This window comes from Coregonus clupeaformis, chromosome 37 (genome assembly GCF_020615455.1).
Source record: "Coregonus clupeaformis isolate EN_2021a chromosome 37, ASM2061545v1, whole genome shotgun sequence".
NCBI lineage: Eukaryota > Metazoa > Chordata > Actinopteri > Salmoniformes > Salmonidae > Coregonus > Coregonus clupeaformis.
The window spans coordinates 6,309,054-6,327,585 of record NC_059228.1 but is presented as its reverse complement, the minus strand read 5'-3'; the positions used below and the strand labels follow the sequence as shown (position 1 = coordinate 6,327,585).

The window sequence follows — 18,532 nt, the reverse complement described above, 5'->3', positions numbered from 1 at the left end:
ACGAGTGACGTATTCAAAGGACAGTGGTCATGCTGACAGCGTTCCCCAACCCCTCCCCATTTTTCAACTGGTCGTTCAGTACAGCACCGTTTTCGTTCAATTGAACGTTCCAGAACGTACTGAACGCAGCCCTAGATTAGAATTACATTATTTTGACAATATTTTCAGACACATTGCCATTTTCACCGTATTTTTATTAGTAATTTTAGACAAAAACACAACTCTTTCTGTGTGACTTTTGCAGGCATAAAAACATAGACCTAGAGCTATACTGTAAATACAGTATACATTATCAATTAAATACAGGCAAATGTCATATTTACATAGTGTAACCTCAAATGAGATTATCTGCTATATTATGGCCTATTTGTTGGTGTATGGTGTCATTAGACCTAATATAAATATTGCAAATAAATTGTAATGTTTTTAAAGAAAACATGAAAAATAAATGTTTTGATGTAGTAAAAAAGAAACACTGCAAAGCATAACAAAAGCTGACTCTCACATACCAGCATACTGATTCTAAGAACTCTTAAACGTAATTGTAATCACCTTAGTTCATTCATGTAAATGTTGTCTCTCCATTTGTGTAAAACAAGCTCCATTGGCGCTGCTGCAGCATCTGAACTGCATGCACTTACCTGTAGTGGTCTTCTCAAACTAAACTTGTCCATCAAATGTCAAATAGCATGCAACTCTCATATCTATATCCATTTTCTACACAACAGTGTGTTGTCACACCTTGTGATTAATATGACTATTTCTGTGGTGTCGTCAAGAAAATATGGAAAAAGCCTACATTTGAGCTTTTTTTACTACCAAAATCAATCTCAAACAAAAAACATTTGAATTTGATTTGAATGAGGTGCCTAAAACACTACATTTGGCTAATGTTAAACTTATCCCAGAACACTTTTATAGCTCTGCAGGGTCTCAGTGTTAGGGCTGGACATTTCTCAGGACAGAGTGAATAGGAGCAAATCAGTCACATCCACCAAATAGCTCACACAACCGAGGAAAAATGAACAAATGCGTCAAACTGCTGAAAAGGAAGAAAATAAGTGCTATTTGCTCCAATGAAAGCTCAATGAACATGGTTATAAGGCTTTATGTTTGCACACTGTATAACGTTTTCAATTTGATTTAGAAAACCATCATCTACTCTTTGCTGAGTATGTCTCTTACATGTTACAAAGTACAAAAATAATAAAAGTTTGACTGTAAAAAGTAGCTGCCAAATATTGTAAGGAAAACAATGCCACTGCTCAATATATTCTTTACACTTCAGTGGTGGGTAAGTCAAAGACAAGGTTTTTAAGTTTTAATGGAAAAACTGTTGCGAGGGGGGGAAATTGTTCTTTGGTCTAAGTCTGCTGTTCCTTTCTTCACCATTAACCTTCTGTAGTGGATTGGTTGAGTTGAGCTGCTGTTTATTTAATGGTAGTACACAAAACGTGTACCTGCAGCTTGTTAATGTTGTCAAGACAGAAGAGGGTGAACGAAGAATCAATTTTCAGCACATGCATGCAAAAGTGTCATCAACCCAATCTAGACTTTATGAAAAATTTATAATAGAGGTGCTGTGGGGGGACAAAAATATACAAAACAAATATAAAAGACTACTAGTGCTTTGTTCTTTTAAAGGTCTGTGGTGTTCTGGACATTTTCATCTGTATTGTCCATCTGCTTCACACTCGAAGTGCCCTCGCAGGCTTGATTGTGTGTCACTAGGTCAATGAGGCAGCCCTCGCCCTCCTCTGCTGGTGTGCTCTGGTCCTCCTCAGCATCGCTGTCTTCCTCGTCCTCGTCCTCCAGGCTGGAGTCCTCGCTGTCGCTTCCGCAGGAGCTGGACGTCTCGTCCTCCGAGTTGGAGTACACTTCTGCCCCGTGGAAGATGTAGTGATTTGGTGCTTGGAATAGGTATTGAGAAGCTGGGAGAAAAGACATTGAATTTAGGATGCATTTTACAACATGGAAACAAGTTGTTGTCATAACATGACATGGAAAATACGTATTATCATCAAAAGGTTGTGCATAAATAATTTCACAACTCTGCACAAATTCTGAGGTAAATGAACACTTGAAATTTTACTCTCAAGGCGCTTGCTGATAGGACTTCGACTGATTCGACTCATCCAGCATCTTCGGCGAACTTCAAGGTTGACATGTTGGTCATTTAATCCAGAGGTTTCTTCACTCTGCGTGTCCACTGATGGTGAATCTGAATTCTCCATTCTCTCCTCATTGGGACTCTGAGCCTTTGGACAAGGCTCTGGCTGTGCTCCTTCTACTTCTGGAGTCTCTGGGACAATCTGCGCTTTTGGACAAGGCTCTGATGGTACTGCATCGAATTCAAGAGTGCCTTTTGGACAGGGCTCTGTCGCTACTCTGTTGACTTCCGGGGTGCCTGTGACATTCTGAGTCTTTGGACAGGGTTCTGTTGGTACTCCAACTTCAAGCGTGTCTGAGACAATCTTTGCCTTTGGACAGGGCTCCGATGGTACTCCATAGACTTCAGCTGTGTCGGTGACATTCTGCGGCGTCGGACAAGGTTCTGTTGGTACTCTGTTGCCTTCTGGAGTCTCTGTGACCATCTGAGTGTCCGTCTCCTCTGAGGCACTGACCGATGAGTCTGTGTGGCGGCGCTTCTGTTCTTCTGTTGGCTTACTGTGAGTAGACAAGGCCTCGCAAGGTGGCTGTTCTGCAGGTGTCTGTGACCGCTGGGGTTTCTCTGTGATCTCACTGAGTCTTAAGGAGTTGTAGCACAGTTGCTCAAAGTCTCCGCCCAACCGATGGCAGAGCTCGTTAACGATGACGTCACAGTCCCCAAGTAGCTCCACGTCAAAGTTGAGGTGAGGCAGCTGCTCCCGATTGATCAGGACTTGAGGCACTTCATGAGGAATGGAGGCTGGATGGAAAAAGAGGTCACCTTGTTATACATGCATGGCTCGAGATCAAGGCTAATACTGGTAATAACAACTGGTAATAACATGATAACATTGGTAATAGCATTGCTCATCTTGGGCATCTAAAACAACCACTCATTGTATTTTCAACATACTTGGGATGAGAGCAACGGGTCGCACTTTCAGTGAGGACCCAATGACGATAAGGAGGTCCACTTCATCCTTATCCTGCTTCATTGCTCTGTGGAACAGTTCTGGGAGATTCTCTCCGAAGAAGACAATATCTGGCTTCATGATTGCCAGGGGAATATCTGGACACAGTGGACAGTGAGGGACAACCTAGAACAGATATTTGTATACAATATGAAAAAAGACAATGACAATTCAGCAGACTGGATGCTACTGCACAAGATAAGCTGATAACGACTTTAAAATGCCACAAGTCTGTCCAGGAGTATACATACATTCACAGATTTGACACAGGTGAATATTAATAGGAACCTTTCTTGCCAATACCTGATTAAAAATGTCTTCCCTTACGGCTTCACAGTCAACCTTGTGTTTACAGATGAGACAGGAAGCTGTTGCAAAAGACCCTGAAATACAGAAGACTTTGTGGTCAATATTAGACACGGCACCACAAACACTTGGAACTGGATTAAAGTTGACATAGACTGAATGTACAAAACATTAGGAACACCTTTCCATGACAGACTGACCAGGTGAAAGTTATGATCCCTTATTGATGTCACATGTTAAATCCACTTCAAATCAGTGTAGATGAAGAGGAGGAGACAGGTTAAAGAAGGACTTTTAAGCCTTGAGAAAATTGAGACGGATTGTGTGTGTGCCACTCAGAGGGTTAATGGGCAAGACAAAATATTATATATTCAAGTGCCTTTGAACGGGGTATGGTAGTAGGTGCCAGGCGCACCGGTTTGAGTGTGTCAACAACTGCAATGCTGCTGGGTTTTTCATGCTCAACAGTTTCCCGTGTGTATCAAGAATGGTCCACCACCCAAAGGACATCCAGCCAACTTAACAACTGTTGGAAGCATTGTCATCAACCTGGGCCAACATCCCGTTTGGAATTCTTTCGACACCTTGTAGAGTCCATGCCCCGACGAATTGAGGCTGTTCTGACGGCAAAAAAGGGGGTGCAACTCAATATTACGAAGGTGTTCCTAATGTTTTGTACACTGTGTATATTACTGGATGTACCATGACACTGGATGATCCTCTGAACTCCAGCCACTTGTTCAAGAGTGTCAATGTTTTGGGTGTAGTTGCGTAGTAGCTTCCCCTGCTTGCCCAGCATAGATATGAATTTGTGACAGGGCGAAGGTTGGAACTGTCCAGGATAGATCTCCTACAAGAGAGCAGAGCAATCAAAACCATCTCACATATCAAAACATGTGGTAATTTATAGATATGAATCACTTAATCAAATAAATAAACACACATATACACACTCAGTGTCCAGTTTATTAGGTATACCACCCCACTCACAAATGGCTCGCTCCTACAGACAGTGAGTCACGTGGCCGTGGCTTGCTATATAAAGCAGGCAGACAGGCGACTAGGGTTTAGGGTTTACCGAGAATGGTGCGACAAACAAACATCCAGTCAGTGGCAGTCCTGTGGGTGAAAACAGCTCGTTGATGAGAGGTCGAAGGAGAATGGCAAGAACCGTGCAAGCTAACAGGCAGGCCACAAATAGGCCAATAACGGTGCAGTACAACAGTGGTGTGCAGAACGGCATCTCGGAACGCACAACTCGTCGGTACTTGTCACGGATGGGCTATTGTAGCAGACGACCGCACCGGGTTTCACTCCTATCAGCTAAAAACAAGAAGAAGCGTCTCCAGTGGGCACGCGATCACCAACACTGGACAATTGAGGAGTGGAAAAACATCACCTGGTCCAACAAATCCCAGTTTCTGTTGTGTCATGCTGATGGCAGTCAGGATTTGGTGTAAGCAGCATGAGTCCATGGCCCCATCCTGCCTGGTGTCCACGGTACAGGCTGGTGGTGTAATGGTGTGGGGAATGTTTTCCTGGCACACGTTAGGTCCCTTGATACCAATTGAGCAACGTTTCCATGCCTCGAAGAATTCAGGCTGTTCTGGAGGCAAAGGGGGGTCCGACCCGGTATTAGATGGGTGTACCTAATAAACTGGCCTATGTGTGTGTGTGTGTATATATATATATATATATATATATATATGCTTTCAATCCACAAACCTTAGCAAACTTGAAAAAGGGCCTTGGGTCTCTTCTGAAATACTCTATATCAAACATTGCTTGAGGGTCTGGAAGATCTGGGAAGTCTATTGCAAGCCTTGCATAAATGCCATCTCTGGATCGAAAGTCTGGTATTCCACAAGAAACAGACACCTGAGGAGGAAAAATAACAAATCATCAGTCCAAATACGGCAACTGTGAAAGCTATACAAAGAGACACTGCAAAACGTAATGTAGGGTGTCCAATCAAAAACGCATCTTTTGACAAATGGGTAAAATATGCAATTTTTTCCTCATGTCTATCATAATCAGTTGAAAAGGAGATTTTACCCTTGTATGATGGCCAGAATTAGGGTGACTAAATCAACGGAGACCAGAATAAAAAAAAAAGGAACATTCTGGAAAATGTCATTGCATCAGCAAGCTGGATTCTGTGCAAGAATTAAGGCTACTGGCTACCTGACAGGCTCAATTTCCCGTTGAACTCGTCATCACTCTTCTTGAATCCGCAGGACATAAAACAATAGAGGTAAGATGGATATCGATTGAGACATGACATGTAGTATTTTCATATTTTACTATACGCTTTCCATATTAATTAGAAATTCCTGTTTTTAGAAGATTTCTCACAAGAACAAGCGTATCTCTGTGAAATGTTAACGGAGCACTGAGCATATACCAAGCTTTTTATTTTCAAAGCCTTTTACATTTAATTCAGCTCGTGTCATGCTAATTTTGCGACCCGCGGAAACAACTTTGAAGACGACGACCACAAAATGTAAAATCCTCACGAGAAACCTGCATTGCTATGTCAACAGAGCTCGGTGCTTATTATCAGATGTATTAGGATACGAAATCTGACTTTGGATATAATGTCAATGATATGTTTGAGAAAGACCCCACTGAACAATTCAGAATGTGAATAATCGTATGTCTTGGTAAAATGCATTTTATAACATAAGGAAGTGAAATTTCATCGGCAGAGTGGGTGGACACCCTACTTAATGTGTTCCCTGCAATACATACTCCAGCACCAGTTAGCACAAGGATCTTTTTGCTTTCATGGAGTAGCCGAACCACGTCCTCCAGGGTGTTTATGTCTTTGCGCTTCTTTCTTTTAGGAGGCTCCGAAATGTTGATGATGATCTGCCACAGTGTCATGTCATCCAAGTCGGGCGGAAGCACAGTCTCTGGAGGAAGCAAGTCTTTCAGTATTGTTCTCGGATCTGTCTCTCTCATGATGTGTTGCTGGATAAAACTGTAGGAACCTAATTTTAAAAAACACACCAACATCAATACATTCAAATAGCTTAAAACATGTTATTGTATCTTTAACATTACCTGGTTTGCATGCAATTTTGTGTACTAAAACAGGTGTATTAAAAATATGACTTATTTGTCATCTTGTACCTATCTGTGGTTGAGGTGTCCAGTCACTGGAACTTGCATGTGAGGATCTGTCATCATCCTCATTGACACCGTCTGGGGAGGCAAAGGCATTTGGGTTAAGTTCCTCATCATCAGGGTCAAGACACTCAGGATCAGGAATAAGGAGGACATGATAGTGGGAAGTGATCGTTTTGTTAATTCATTTAATGAACAGTATCTATTCCTAAAACAACAAATTATTGAACTGTATTTTTGCATTCCTTGAAATTTGTAAAAAAAACTAACTTGCAATTTCATGACAATCCAAATAGCCAATGTTGATAGTTAGCTAGCTCTCCCGCTAAAGGTAGTTACATTTTTATGGGTGGGTAAAAGCATTGGCTAATAACTAACTGTAAGTCGCTCTGGATAAGAGCGTCTGCTAAAATGACAAAAAAATAAAATAATAAAGTCGCATATCATGCGTAATGCACGCAAAGTTAGCTAGTTTCAAACTTCAGGCTGACGTGCTGCTGAACTCGCTAGTAACAACTTAGTTACAAAGCTAGCCCAATTGGTATCTAACTAGGTGGAGCAACCTAACGTTAACCAGACATACAATGGTCGAGTCCGCCAAAAAACTTGGCATACCAGCTAGCAAAATTATCCTACCTGCAGGCTCCGCAGTGGGTCCAGAAGCCTTGTCTAAATTCGCTACCCTTTCCTGAGGCTCGAAGCCCAGCAGCCCATTGTCTCCGCCTGGTGCTGCTGCTGAGGCCTGTCCTACCAACACCGGCTCAATCTCCTTCTCTGGCAGCGCAGAAATCGCCGTCGCCCAACTCTCACCAGCCTCTGGCCCGTACGTAACTTGCTCAGTCTTAACAATTTTGAGTCCACATTCTATGGCCATGCCCATTTTGGGCTTTTTTGAAACTGGTTCTTCAATATTTGAAGTGCTGGAACTGGCTCCAACAAGGATATTTTCCCCGTCCGCCATCTTCAGCTGATAAAGCCGCTGTGTACTGTGGTAAAACATTCTTCCGCGGTCGACAGCTGGTTATTTAAATGGCGAATGTGATTCGCTCTCCACCAGAGATGCGACACAGAGTTTCTAAACCAAGCGGCGCAATATTGCTTGAGTTCCGGCAACGCTTGAGGAACAGAACAAACAGACCAGGCCGGGATTTGGAGCTTGAGAAGTCAATGATAGAAGTGAAAAATGGTTCCTTAGTTGATAATGTTCTCTAAATCTGAAGGCACAACCTACATTCGCGACAATGTCTTAAGTAGTTGTACCTGTTATTACTCCAACCTCATTTTCGTCAAAAACAACTTTATATCGAAGGAGTGCCGTTTGACGGCCTGCACATGCGCAGATTGGCGCGAAACGACCGTTAGACCGATTACGCGTTTCTACGCATGCGCCTAGCTAGCCAACGTCGCCATGACATCGCCTTCAAGTGTGATCTGGGATAAGCAGTTTTAGCCTATCTTCACACTGTCGTCTTTGGTTGCGGCCCCGAGCGCCACTTCAGCACGTCGATGACGTCAACCACAACAAAATGTATCGTGTGCTTATTGATGTTTAGCTAGGAAATTGTCACTGATTGAATTAATTGAGCAAATTGCGCATTTCAAATCAACTAAAACTATTAGCGTTAGCTGGATAATATTGCAATAGTCAGTGACATATCGTGGTTCTTCTCTGGTTCTTTAGACTTCTAGCTGCGCGGCGCCGTTAAAATAAAGTCGACCTGGAACGCGCAACACCGCAGCCTTCAGAGCAGTCAGGCTAGCTAAGACTGTTATTTTCAAAGCTTATATAGCTAAAATAAATCAGAATGGATGATATTTTAAATTGCAAACCAGAGCTCTTGGACGATTATTACGGGTTACTCGGATGCGACGAGTTATCTTCGGTAAGATAGTTTGTTTTCCCACTAGCAATAACGTTAGCTAGCTAGGCTAAATAAATGTGACGACCTGTTGAGATATGGATCTCATACTGTGCAGTGAAAGTGGCGTAGCTTGGTATAATTTCATGCACCTTTTGTCAAGTGACTGCTATAAGATTTTGATTGTCAGTTCAACCAGCTTTTAAGGCCATGGCAAATGTAACATAATGTATATGAATAAAACTTTCATGATGTGTCTTTGTTTTTAGACAGAACAGATTGCCAATGAATACAGAGTAAGGGCCTTGGCATGCCATCCAGACAAGCACCCTGAGAATCCAAGAGCAGGTAATGGATCAATTCTGTGTGATTGTGCCCCTCTTGTGTACTGTGACAGGCGATGATTGTCATGTACCCTTCTTGTGTACTGTGACAGGTGATGATTGTCATTTTTTCTCACCCATCTACATACAATACCCCATAACGACAAAGTGAAAACATGTTTTTAGACATTTTTGCAAATGTATTGAAAATGAAATACATAAATATCTCATTTACATAAATATTCACACCCGTTAGTCAATACTTTGTAGAAGCACCTTTGGCAGCGATTACAACTGTGAGCCTTTCTAGGTAAGTCTCTAAGAGCATTCCACACGTGGATTGTGCAACATTTGTCCATTTATTATTTTCAAAAATCTTCAAGCTCTGTCAAATTGGTTGTTGATCATTGCTAGACAAACCTTTTTAGCTCAGCCTCTCAGGAATATTCACTGTCTTCTTGGTAAGAAACTCCAGTGTAGATTTGGCCTTGTGTTTAAGGTTATGTCCTGCTGAAAGGTGAATTCATCTCCCAGTGTCTAGTGGAAAGCAGACTGAACTAGGTTTTCCTCTAGGCTTTTGCCTGTGTTTAGCTTCATTCAGTTTCTTTTTTATCCTGGAAAAACTCCCCAGTCCTTAACGATTACAAGCATACCCATAACATGATGCAGCCACCACTATGCTTGAAAATATGGAGAGTGGTGCTCATGTAACAGTGTTGCTTCCGTCCCTCTCCTCGCCCCTACCTGGGCTTGAACCAGGGACCCTCTGCACACATCGACAACAGTCACCCTCGAAGCACCGTTACCCGTCGCTCCACAAAAGCCACGGCCCTTGCAGAGCAAGGGAAACATTTACATTTTAGTCATTTAGCAGACGCTCTTATCCAGAGCGACTTACAGTTAGCGCATACATTATTTTATCGAACCCACAACCCTGGCGTTGCAAACGCCATGCTCTACCAACTGAGCTACATCCCCTGCCGGCCCTTCCCTCCCCTACCCTGGACGACGCTGGGCCAATTGTGCGCCGCCCCATGGGTCTCCCGGTCGCGGCCGGCTACGACAGAGCCTGGATTCGAACCAGGATCTCTAGTGGCACAGCTAGCACTGCGATGCAGTGCCTTAGACCACTGCGCCACTCGGGAGATTACTTCTCGAAACAACTACTTCTAGGTCTCAGAGCGAGTGACGTCACCGATTGAAATGCTACTAGCGCGCACCGCTAACTAGCTAGCCATTTCACACCGGTTACACTCAGTAATGTGTTGTATTGGATTTGCCCCAAACATATGTATTCAGGACAAAAAGTTAATTGCTTTACCACATTTTTTGCAGTATTACTTTAGTGCCTTGATGCATGTTTTTGAATATTTTGTATTCTGTACAGGCTTCCATCTTTTCACTCTGTCAATTAGGAGTAACTACAATGTTGATCTATCCTCTGTGTTCTCTTATCACAGCCATTAAACTCTGTAACTTTTTAAAAGTCACCATTGGCCTCATGATGAAATCCCTGAGGAACGGACACTGAGTTAGGAAGGACGCCTGTATCTTAGTAGTGACTGGGTGTATTGATAAACCATCCAAAGTGTAATTAATAACTTGACCATGCTCAGAGGGATATTCAATGTCTGTTTTTAGTTTTTTACCCATCTACCAACAGGTGCCCGTCTTTGCGAGGCATTGGAAAACCTCCCTGGTCTTTGTGGTTGAATCTGTGTTTGAAATTCACTGCTTGACTGAGGGACCTTACAGATAATTATATGTGTGGGGTACAGAGATGAGGTAGTCATTCAAAAATCATGTTAAACACAATTTTTGAACACAGAGTGAGTCCATGCAACTTATTATGTGACTTGATAAGCACATTTCTACTTCTGAATCTATTGATGCTTGCCCTAACAAATGGGTTGAATACGTATTGACTCAAGACATTTCAGCTTTTCATTTTTTATTAATTTGTAAACATTTCGAAAAACATAATTCCAATTTGACATTATGGGGTATTGTGTGTAGGCCAGTGACCAAAAATCTAAATTTAATCAATTTTAAATTCAGGCTGTAACACAACACAATGCGGAAAAGTTAAGTTTTGTGAATACTTTCTGAAGGCACATAAATGTCAATGTATTTGTGTCATAAAAATGTCATCGCAATAATCCTATCCATGCTCATCATTATGTCCTCATTTTGTTGCAGTGGAAGAGTTTCAGAAGTTGCAGGAAGCCAAGGAGGTTTTGTGCAATGAAAAAAGTAGAAGAAACTATGATGTATGGAAAAGAAGTGGAATTACCATACCATTCCATGGCTGGCTAGCCCTTGGCGACTCTGTCAAAACTGTATGTACAGTACCAGTCCAAAGCTGACATCAAGGCAAAGGGTGGCTATTTGAAGAATCTCAAATATAAAATATATTTTGATTTGTTTAACACTTTTTTGGTTACTACATGATTCCATATGTGTTATTTCATAGTTTTGATGTCTTCCCTATTATTCTACAATGTAGAAAATAGTAAAAAATAAAGGAAAACCCTTGAATGAGTAGGTGTGTCCAAACTTTTAACTTGTACTGTATATTATGAGAATCATAATTATGATGTAAAGGGGTGCTCTTTCATAGAACAAATAATGGGGCACTAGTCCACTTGTTAATATAATAACAAAGCATAACAAAGAGTTGTCAAACTTTACACTGCCTACATTTAATCAGGTGACCTAAGGTCAAGTATTATGTAACTGAGATAAGCCCATTCAAAAAATGTATCCTGTGTTGAATGAATACATTATATTATGTTAAACACACTTTATCTGATTGTGTTTTTTAATGTTTGGGTACGTTGCTCTCTGTCCTCAGTCAATGCATTGGGCTGTGAGGACCAAAAAGGAGCCCATGCTGGAGAGCTCTAAAGCAACATTCCCTAACAGTTCCCAAGACAGAGACTGTACTGACCACGAGGTACCAGAGATGCCTTCACCAGATGCAGTGCCATCATCAAGTGAGGACATAGCCTAGTTTTAAATGCTTTTCAAGTGAGGACGTAGCCTAGTTTTAAATGATTTTCATGTTTACAGGTACTTTTGCCAACATATAGTTAGACAGAACTAAAATCCAACATGTAATATTGGTTATGGTAATATACCACTAACCTTATGGGAATATAATTCTTCAAATTAGGCTCTTGGTCTAATCTTATTTGATTTAAATGTCTTATTAAATAACTGTACCTTTTATTTTTAATCATATTTTTGATGTCCCCATTATCCAGGTGATTACTGCCATCGCCATTTTCGGTGGGCTTCTGACTCCCCATCCAGTCTTCTGCGGAAATTCAGAAATTATGAAATCTAAATGGAAAGTGTTGTCAGTTTCCTTGTGAATAATGTTACTTGTCGGCTCCCATATTCACCTTAATTGTATGTAATTGCTACACCAATTGTATTTTATCTATCAGGTGTAACCTATTAGACCCTCTGTGGAAAATTATAATGAAATTCCCCAGTTTTGCCATGGCGTAGGCCCTAGGGTATGGAGCATATATATTATTTATATACAGTGAGGGGAAAAAGTATTTGATCCCCTGCTGATTTTGTACGTTTGCCCACTGACAAAGAAATGATCAGTCTATAATTTTAATGGTAGGTTTATTTGAACAGTGAGAGACAGAATAACAACAAAAAAATCCAGAAAAACGCATGTCAAAAATGTTATAAATTGATTTGCATTTTAATGAGGGAAATAAGTATTTGACCCCCTCTCAATCAGAAAGATTTCTGGCTCCCAGGTGTCTTTTATACAGGTAACGAGCTGAGATTAGGAGCACACTCTTAAAGGGAGTGCTCCTAATCTCAGCTTGTTACCTGTATAAAAGACACCTGTCCACAGAAGCAATCAATCAATCAGATTCCAAACTCTCCACCATGGCCAAGACCAAAGAGCTCTCCAAGGATGTCAGGGACAAGATTGTAGACCTACACAAGGCTGGAATGGGCTACAAGACCATCGCCAAGCAGCTTGGTGAGAAGGTGACAACAGTTGGTGCGATTATTCGCAAATGGAAGAAACACAAAATAACTCCCTCGGCCTGGGGCGCCATGCAAGATCTCACCTCGTGGAGTTGCAATGATCATGAGAACGGTGAGGAATCAGCCCAGAACTACACGGGAGGATCTTGTCAATGATCTCAAGGCAGCTGGGACCATAGTCACCAAGAAAACAATTGGTAACACACTACGCCGTGAAGGACTGAAATCCTGCAGCGCCCGCAAGGTCCCCCTGCTCAAGAAAGCACATATACAGGGCCGTCAGAAGTTTGCCAATGAACATCTGAATGATTCAGAGGAGAACTGGGTGAAAGTGTTGTGGTCAGATGAGACCAAAATCAAGCTCTTTGGCATCAACTCAACTCGCCGTGTTTGGAGGAGGAGGAATGGTGCCTATGACCCCAAGAACACCATCCCCACCGTCAAACATGGAGGTGGAAACATTATGCTTTGGGGGTGTTTTTCTGCTAAGGGGACAGGACAACTTCACCGCATCAAAGGGACGATGGACGGGGCCACGTACTGTCACATTTTGGGTGAGAACCTCCTTCCCTCAGCCAGGGCATTGAAAATGGGTCGTGGATGGGTATTCCAGCATGACAATGACCCAAAACACACGGCCAAGGCAACAAAGGAGTGGCTCAAGAAGAAGCACATTAAGGTCCTGGAGTGGCCTAGCCAGTCTCCAGACCTTAATCCCATAGAAAATCTGTGGAGGGAGCTGAAGGTTCGAGTTGCCAAACGTCAGCCTCAAACCCTTAATGACTTGGAGAAGATCTGCAAAGAGGAGTGGAACAAAATCCCTCCTGAGATGTGTGCAAACCTGGTGGCCAACTACAAGAAACGTCTGACCTCTGTGATTGCCAACAAGGGTTTTGCCACCAAGTACTAAGTCATGTTTTGCAGAGGGGTCAAATACTTATTTCCCTCATTAAAATGCAAATCAATTTATAACATTTTTGACATGCGTTTTTCTGGATTTTTGTTGTTGTTATTCTGTCTCTCACTGTTCAAATAAACCTACCATTAAAATTATAGACTGATCATGTCTTTGTCAGTGGGCAAATGTACAAAATCAGCAGGGGATCAAATACTTTTTTCCCTCACTGTATAGTCTATGGCATGGAGACTGGAATGGGCCAATTTAGCTCTTTATCAAAATGACCCAATAGATGTCATCATGGGAAGTATAGTATTTTTTTTGTGTTGTCTCCCTGTACATTGTTGCCTTTTTAAACTATGGAAATTGCTCTGGATGGTATTTTCACAGCTAATAAATGTTATGTATTCAATATGCTGACTTTAATTTATCATATTACTTCACAAATATGGGGACAACAAAACAAATGATAATGTATTGCATTGAAAATGTGAATTTCAAGCATGAACAGCTTAAAGCTAAAACCATTTGCAACCTGCAACCATACAACTGTCACTGCTCGGTGTAGACTCATTACAAGGCCATGTTACATTTAGTCTACTCTTAAATTCATTAGTAATTGACTCAATTGTTTTGAGCGTAGGTTCAGATTAATGGTCAAACGGTGACCTTGACGCGCGAAGCACGCTTTTTGTGTCTATGCCAGGGCATTATCTGTTGAACATTGTCTACTATAAAACGCTAAAGAAAAAAATCCACACCAAAAAAATCTAAAAAGTGTTCCCCTGTTCGGGTGCGTTCCTTATCCTTTTTTAATTGGCCAATTCATAAGACCGTTACTTTGTGAGTGGACAGTTGACTCCGTCAATCAAGTCACGGGTTGGAAATAAATGGGGTCATTTCAGTCCAGCAGATTGTTCATATCACACGCAGTAGCTTAAGCGAAAGTGAATTCATTATGGCAGGCAGACTTTTACTCCGTACCTGTGCAACCTTGCAATTGACAAGAAACAATGTTGTGGCAAGATTACTGGCACGCGCTATGGGCACGTTAAAAGGTAAGTGCGTGCGTAAAATACATCTAATTGGTTATGGTCCGTCGACATGTCCGTCAAATCTAATAACTAATCTGTTTTATTGAAGTAATTGACATTATAGAATAAAGTATTTTATGAATGTGCTCTGCAAGTATATCCTACAAGGCAACACTTCGCCTAGTCACCACATTTGTAAAAATAGAACATCAATTCAAAGAATAAACGTGCATGACGCATTCATACAATAACTATCCATTTGACAGTGTTATTAATTGTAAAATTATGCAACTGTATGTAAAAACATACGAAACCTACTACATCTGTGAATAAATGAAGGTCATTTGGATTTTAACCACTGGAAGGCCCCTTGATAGACCCACCTTCTTTGGCAGACATTCGTTGATTTGGTGCCAGGTATATCTTAACATGGAGGACATGAGTTGTGTGTGCTTGTGGACGTGCAGTGTGACTCATAACTATTACATGCACTCTGTTAAGAGGTAACATGATTTTCTTGTTCTGATAAACATTATGCCCTTAATTTGAATGGCAAGTAGTTTATAAAGTCACAGGTGTCACACTAATTTTTACATTTATCCAGAGTGACTTACAGGAGCAATTAGGGTTAAGGGCCTTGCTCAAGGGCACATCTACAGATTTTTCACCTAGTCTGCACAACGCTCTTAACCACTAAGCTACCTACCGCCCTAATAACATTAGTCTCCTTCCAGGGATTCCAACTGATGAGGAACAGGCCACTGGACTCGAGCGACGTGCCTTGCAGGCACTAAAGAAGGGAAAGGTCATATCTAAATAGCATACAGAGCATTCGGAAAGTATTCAGACCCCTTGACTTTTCCACTTATGTTACAGCATTATTCTAAAATGGATTAAATTGTTTTTTCCCCTCATCAATCTACACACAATACCCCATAATAACAAAGCAAAAACAGGTTTTTAGAAAACGGAAATATTACATTTACATAAGTATTCAGACCCTTTACTCAGAACTTTGTTGAAGCACCTTTGGCAGTGATTACAGCCTCGAGTCTTCTTTGGTATGATGCTACAAGCTTGGTACACCTGTATTTGGGGAGTTTCTCCCATTCTTCTCTGCAGATCCTCTCAAGCTCTGTCTGGTTGGATGGGGAGCGTCGCCGCACAGCTTTTTTCCGGTCTTTCCAGAGATGTTCGATCGGGTTCAAGTACGGGCTCTTGCTGGGCCACTCAAAGACATTCAGAGACTTGTCCCGAAGCCACTCCTGCGTTGTCTTGGCTGTGTGCTTAGGGTCGTTGTCCTCTGGAGCAGGTTTCTGTCAAGGATCTCTCAGTACTTTGCTCTGTTCCATCTTTCCCTCGATCCTGACTAGTCTCCAAGTCCCTGCCGCTGAAAAACATCCCCACAGCATGATGCTGCCACCACCATGCTTCACCGTAGGGATGGTGCCAGGTTTCCTTCAGACGTGACGCTTGGCATTCAGGCCAAAGAGTTAAATCTTGGTTTCATCAGACCAGATAATCTTGTTTCTCATGGTCTGAGAGTCCTAGCAGGCTGAAACTCCAAGCAGGCTGTCATGTGCCTTTTACTGAGAGTGGCTTCCGTCTGGCCACTCTACCATAAAGGCCTGATTGGTGGAGTGCTGCAGAGATAGTTGTCCTTCTGGAAGTTTCTCCCATCTCCACAGAGGAACTCTGGAGCTCTGTCAGAGTGACCATCGGGTTCTTGAGCACCTCCCTGACCAAGGCCCTTCTCCCCCGATTGCTCAGTTTGGCCGGGCGGCCAGCTCTAAGAGGAGTCTTGGTGGTTCCAAACTTCTTCCATTTAAGAATGATGGAGGCCACTGTGTTCTTGGGGACGTTCAATGCTACATACATTTTTTGGTACCCTTCCCCAGATCTGTGCCTCTACACAATCCTGTCTCGGATCTCTACGGACAATTCCTTCGACCTCGTGGCTTGGTTTTTACTCTGACATGCACCATCAACTGTGGGACCTTATATAGACAGGTGTGTGCCTTTCCAAATCATGTCCAATCAATTGAATTTACCACAGGCGGACTCCAATCACGTTGTAGTAACATCTCAAGGATGATCAATGGAAACAGGATGCACCTGAGCTCAATTTTCGAGTCTCATAGCAAAGGGTCTGAATACGTACGTGAATAAGGTATTTCTGTTTATTATTAATAAATTAGCAAAAATGTCTAAAAACCTTTTTTTGCTTTGTCATTATGGGGAATTGTGTGTAGATTGATGAGGATTTTTTTTTGTAACGTAACAAAATGTGGAAAAGGTCAAGGGGTTTCAATACTTTCCGAATGCACTGTATATTTGTTTAAGCCTATTGTGATATTTGATTCAATTCAAATAAGATTGATGTGTTCATACAAGTACTTTTTATGAAAAATAAAATGCAGGATCCTTGGAGCATTTTGAAACCCAAGGAGTATGCTGGAACCAAAGAAGACCCCCACATTGTCCCAGGCATTAGTGACAAACGGCTGGTAGGCTGTCTGTGTAAGTACCAGTGTCATGCTTTACAATTTTCTCAAAATAATATAAAAATGTGCCAACGCTTGTCATTATGTACCATAGGTGAAGAGGACAACACTGCCATTGTGTGGTTCTGGCTCCACGAGGGGAAGCCCCAGCGCTGTCCCGAATGTGGGTCCCATTACCAGTTTGTCCGTCATGAGCTGCCCCACTGAAACACCCACCAAGCTCCTTGCCACTGGACCAGGATAAACTGCCTCATTCACTCACCATCTACCCTGAACAATGTGTGCATTTCAGCTGATTAATATGTAGTTTCTAACATTAAAATACTGTCAACTTGAATTGTCTCAACAGGCTAATTTTATCTTCATATTCTTGGAACAACATCGGATACATGGGCACTTGGAGGTTGAAAGGGGGCAACGTTGATTAGCACTCTATACTGAACAAAAATAAACGCAACATGCACCAATTTCAATGATTTTACTGAGTTACAGTTCATATAAGGAAATCAGTCAATTGAAATAAATTCATTAGGCCCTAATCTATGGATTTCACAACTGGGCAGGGGCGCAGCCATGGGTGGGCATAGGCCAACAAACTTGGGAACCAGGCCCAGCCAATCTGAATGAGTTTTTCCCCACAAAAGGGCTTTATTAGACAGAAATACTGCTGTTTCATCAGCTGTCCAAGTGGCTGGTCTCAGATGATCCCGCAGGTGAAGAAGCCGGATGTGGAGTTCCTGGGCTGGTGTGGTTACACGTGGTCTGCGGTTGTGAGGCCGGTTAGACGTACTGCCAAATTCTCTAAAACGACGTTGGAGGTGGCTTATGGTAGAGAAATGAACATTCAATACTCTGGCAACAGCTCTGGTGGACATTCCTGCAGTCAGCGTGCCAATTGCACACTCCACCAAAACATCTGTGTCATTGTGTTGAGTGCACATTTTAGTGGCCTTTCATTGTCCCCAGCACAAGGTGCACCTGTGTAATGATCATGCTATTTAATCAGCTTCTTGATATGTCACACCTGTCAGGTTGATCAATTATCTTGGCAAAGGAGAAATACTCACTAACAGGCCTGTAAAGAAAAGTGTTTTTTGTGCGTATTTGAAAATTTCTGGGATCTTTTAATTCAGCTCATGAAACATAGGACCAACACTTTACATGTGTTATTTTTTTTTTATGTATACATTCAAATCATACTTTCCCCAATGCAACATACACATATGGAATAGAAATCCATTAAGTGATGTAGAACGTGTCATCTACAGTTTAGTGTAATGTTCGGAGCATTTTTATGAAGTAATTATAAAGCACCGAAGTGTTATCGCAAGACACAT

At 41.9% G+C, this 18,532-nt stretch overlaps 3 protein-coding genes across 3 annotated transcripts; 2 read left to right on the top strand and 1 right to left on the bottom strand.

Moving 5' to 3' along the window:
- Nucleotides 1-177: 177 nt before the first annotated feature.
- On the bottom strand, nucleotides 178-7,830 carry LOC121553217 (NAD-dependent protein deacetylase sirtuin-1). The gene is made up of 9 exons (XM_041866224.2): nucleotides 7,191-7,830; nucleotides 6,561-6,632; nucleotides 6,177-6,418; nucleotides 5,151-5,303; nucleotides 4,128-4,275; nucleotides 3,423-3,502; nucleotides 3,062-3,245; nucleotides 2,093-2,908; nucleotides 178-1,931 (listed from the first exon to the last, which is right to left on the bottom strand). The coding sequence occupies exons 1-9, from the start codon at nucleotides 7,552-7,554 to the stop codon at nucleotides 1,639-1,641; spliced, it is 2,352 nt and encodes a 783-aa protein (XP_041722158.2). The 5' UTR covers nucleotides 7,555-7,830; the 3' UTR covers nucleotides 178-1,638.
- An 85-nt stretch (nucleotides 7,831-7,915) lies between these two features.
- dnajc12 (DnaJ (Hsp40) homolog, subfamily C, member 12) lies at nucleotides 7,916-12,342 on the top strand. Its single transcript, XM_041866226.2, has 5 exons — nucleotides 7,916-8,437; nucleotides 8,683-8,761; nucleotides 10,936-11,075; nucleotides 11,591-11,732; nucleotides 12,003-12,342. Exons 1-5 carry the CDS (start codon nucleotides 8,360-8,362, stop codon nucleotides 12,083-12,085), a joined length of 522 nt encoding a protein of 173 aa, XP_041722160.1. The 5' UTR covers nucleotides 7,916-8,359; the 3' UTR covers nucleotides 12,086-12,342.
- Nucleotides 12,343-14,545: 2,203 nt separating this feature from the next.
- LOC121553348 (cytochrome c oxidase subunit 5B, mitochondrial) lies at nucleotides 14,546-17,532 on the top strand. Its single transcript, XM_041866388.2, has 4 exons — nucleotides 14,546-14,715; nucleotides 15,426-15,496; nucleotides 17,112-17,211; nucleotides 17,290-17,532. The coding sequence occupies exons 1-4, from the start codon at nucleotides 14,616-14,618 to the stop codon at nucleotides 17,400-17,402; spliced, it is 384 nt and encodes a 127-aa protein (XP_041722322.2). The 5' UTR covers nucleotides 14,546-14,615; the 3' UTR covers nucleotides 17,403-17,532.
- Nucleotides 17,533-18,532: the final 1,000 nt, after the last annotated feature.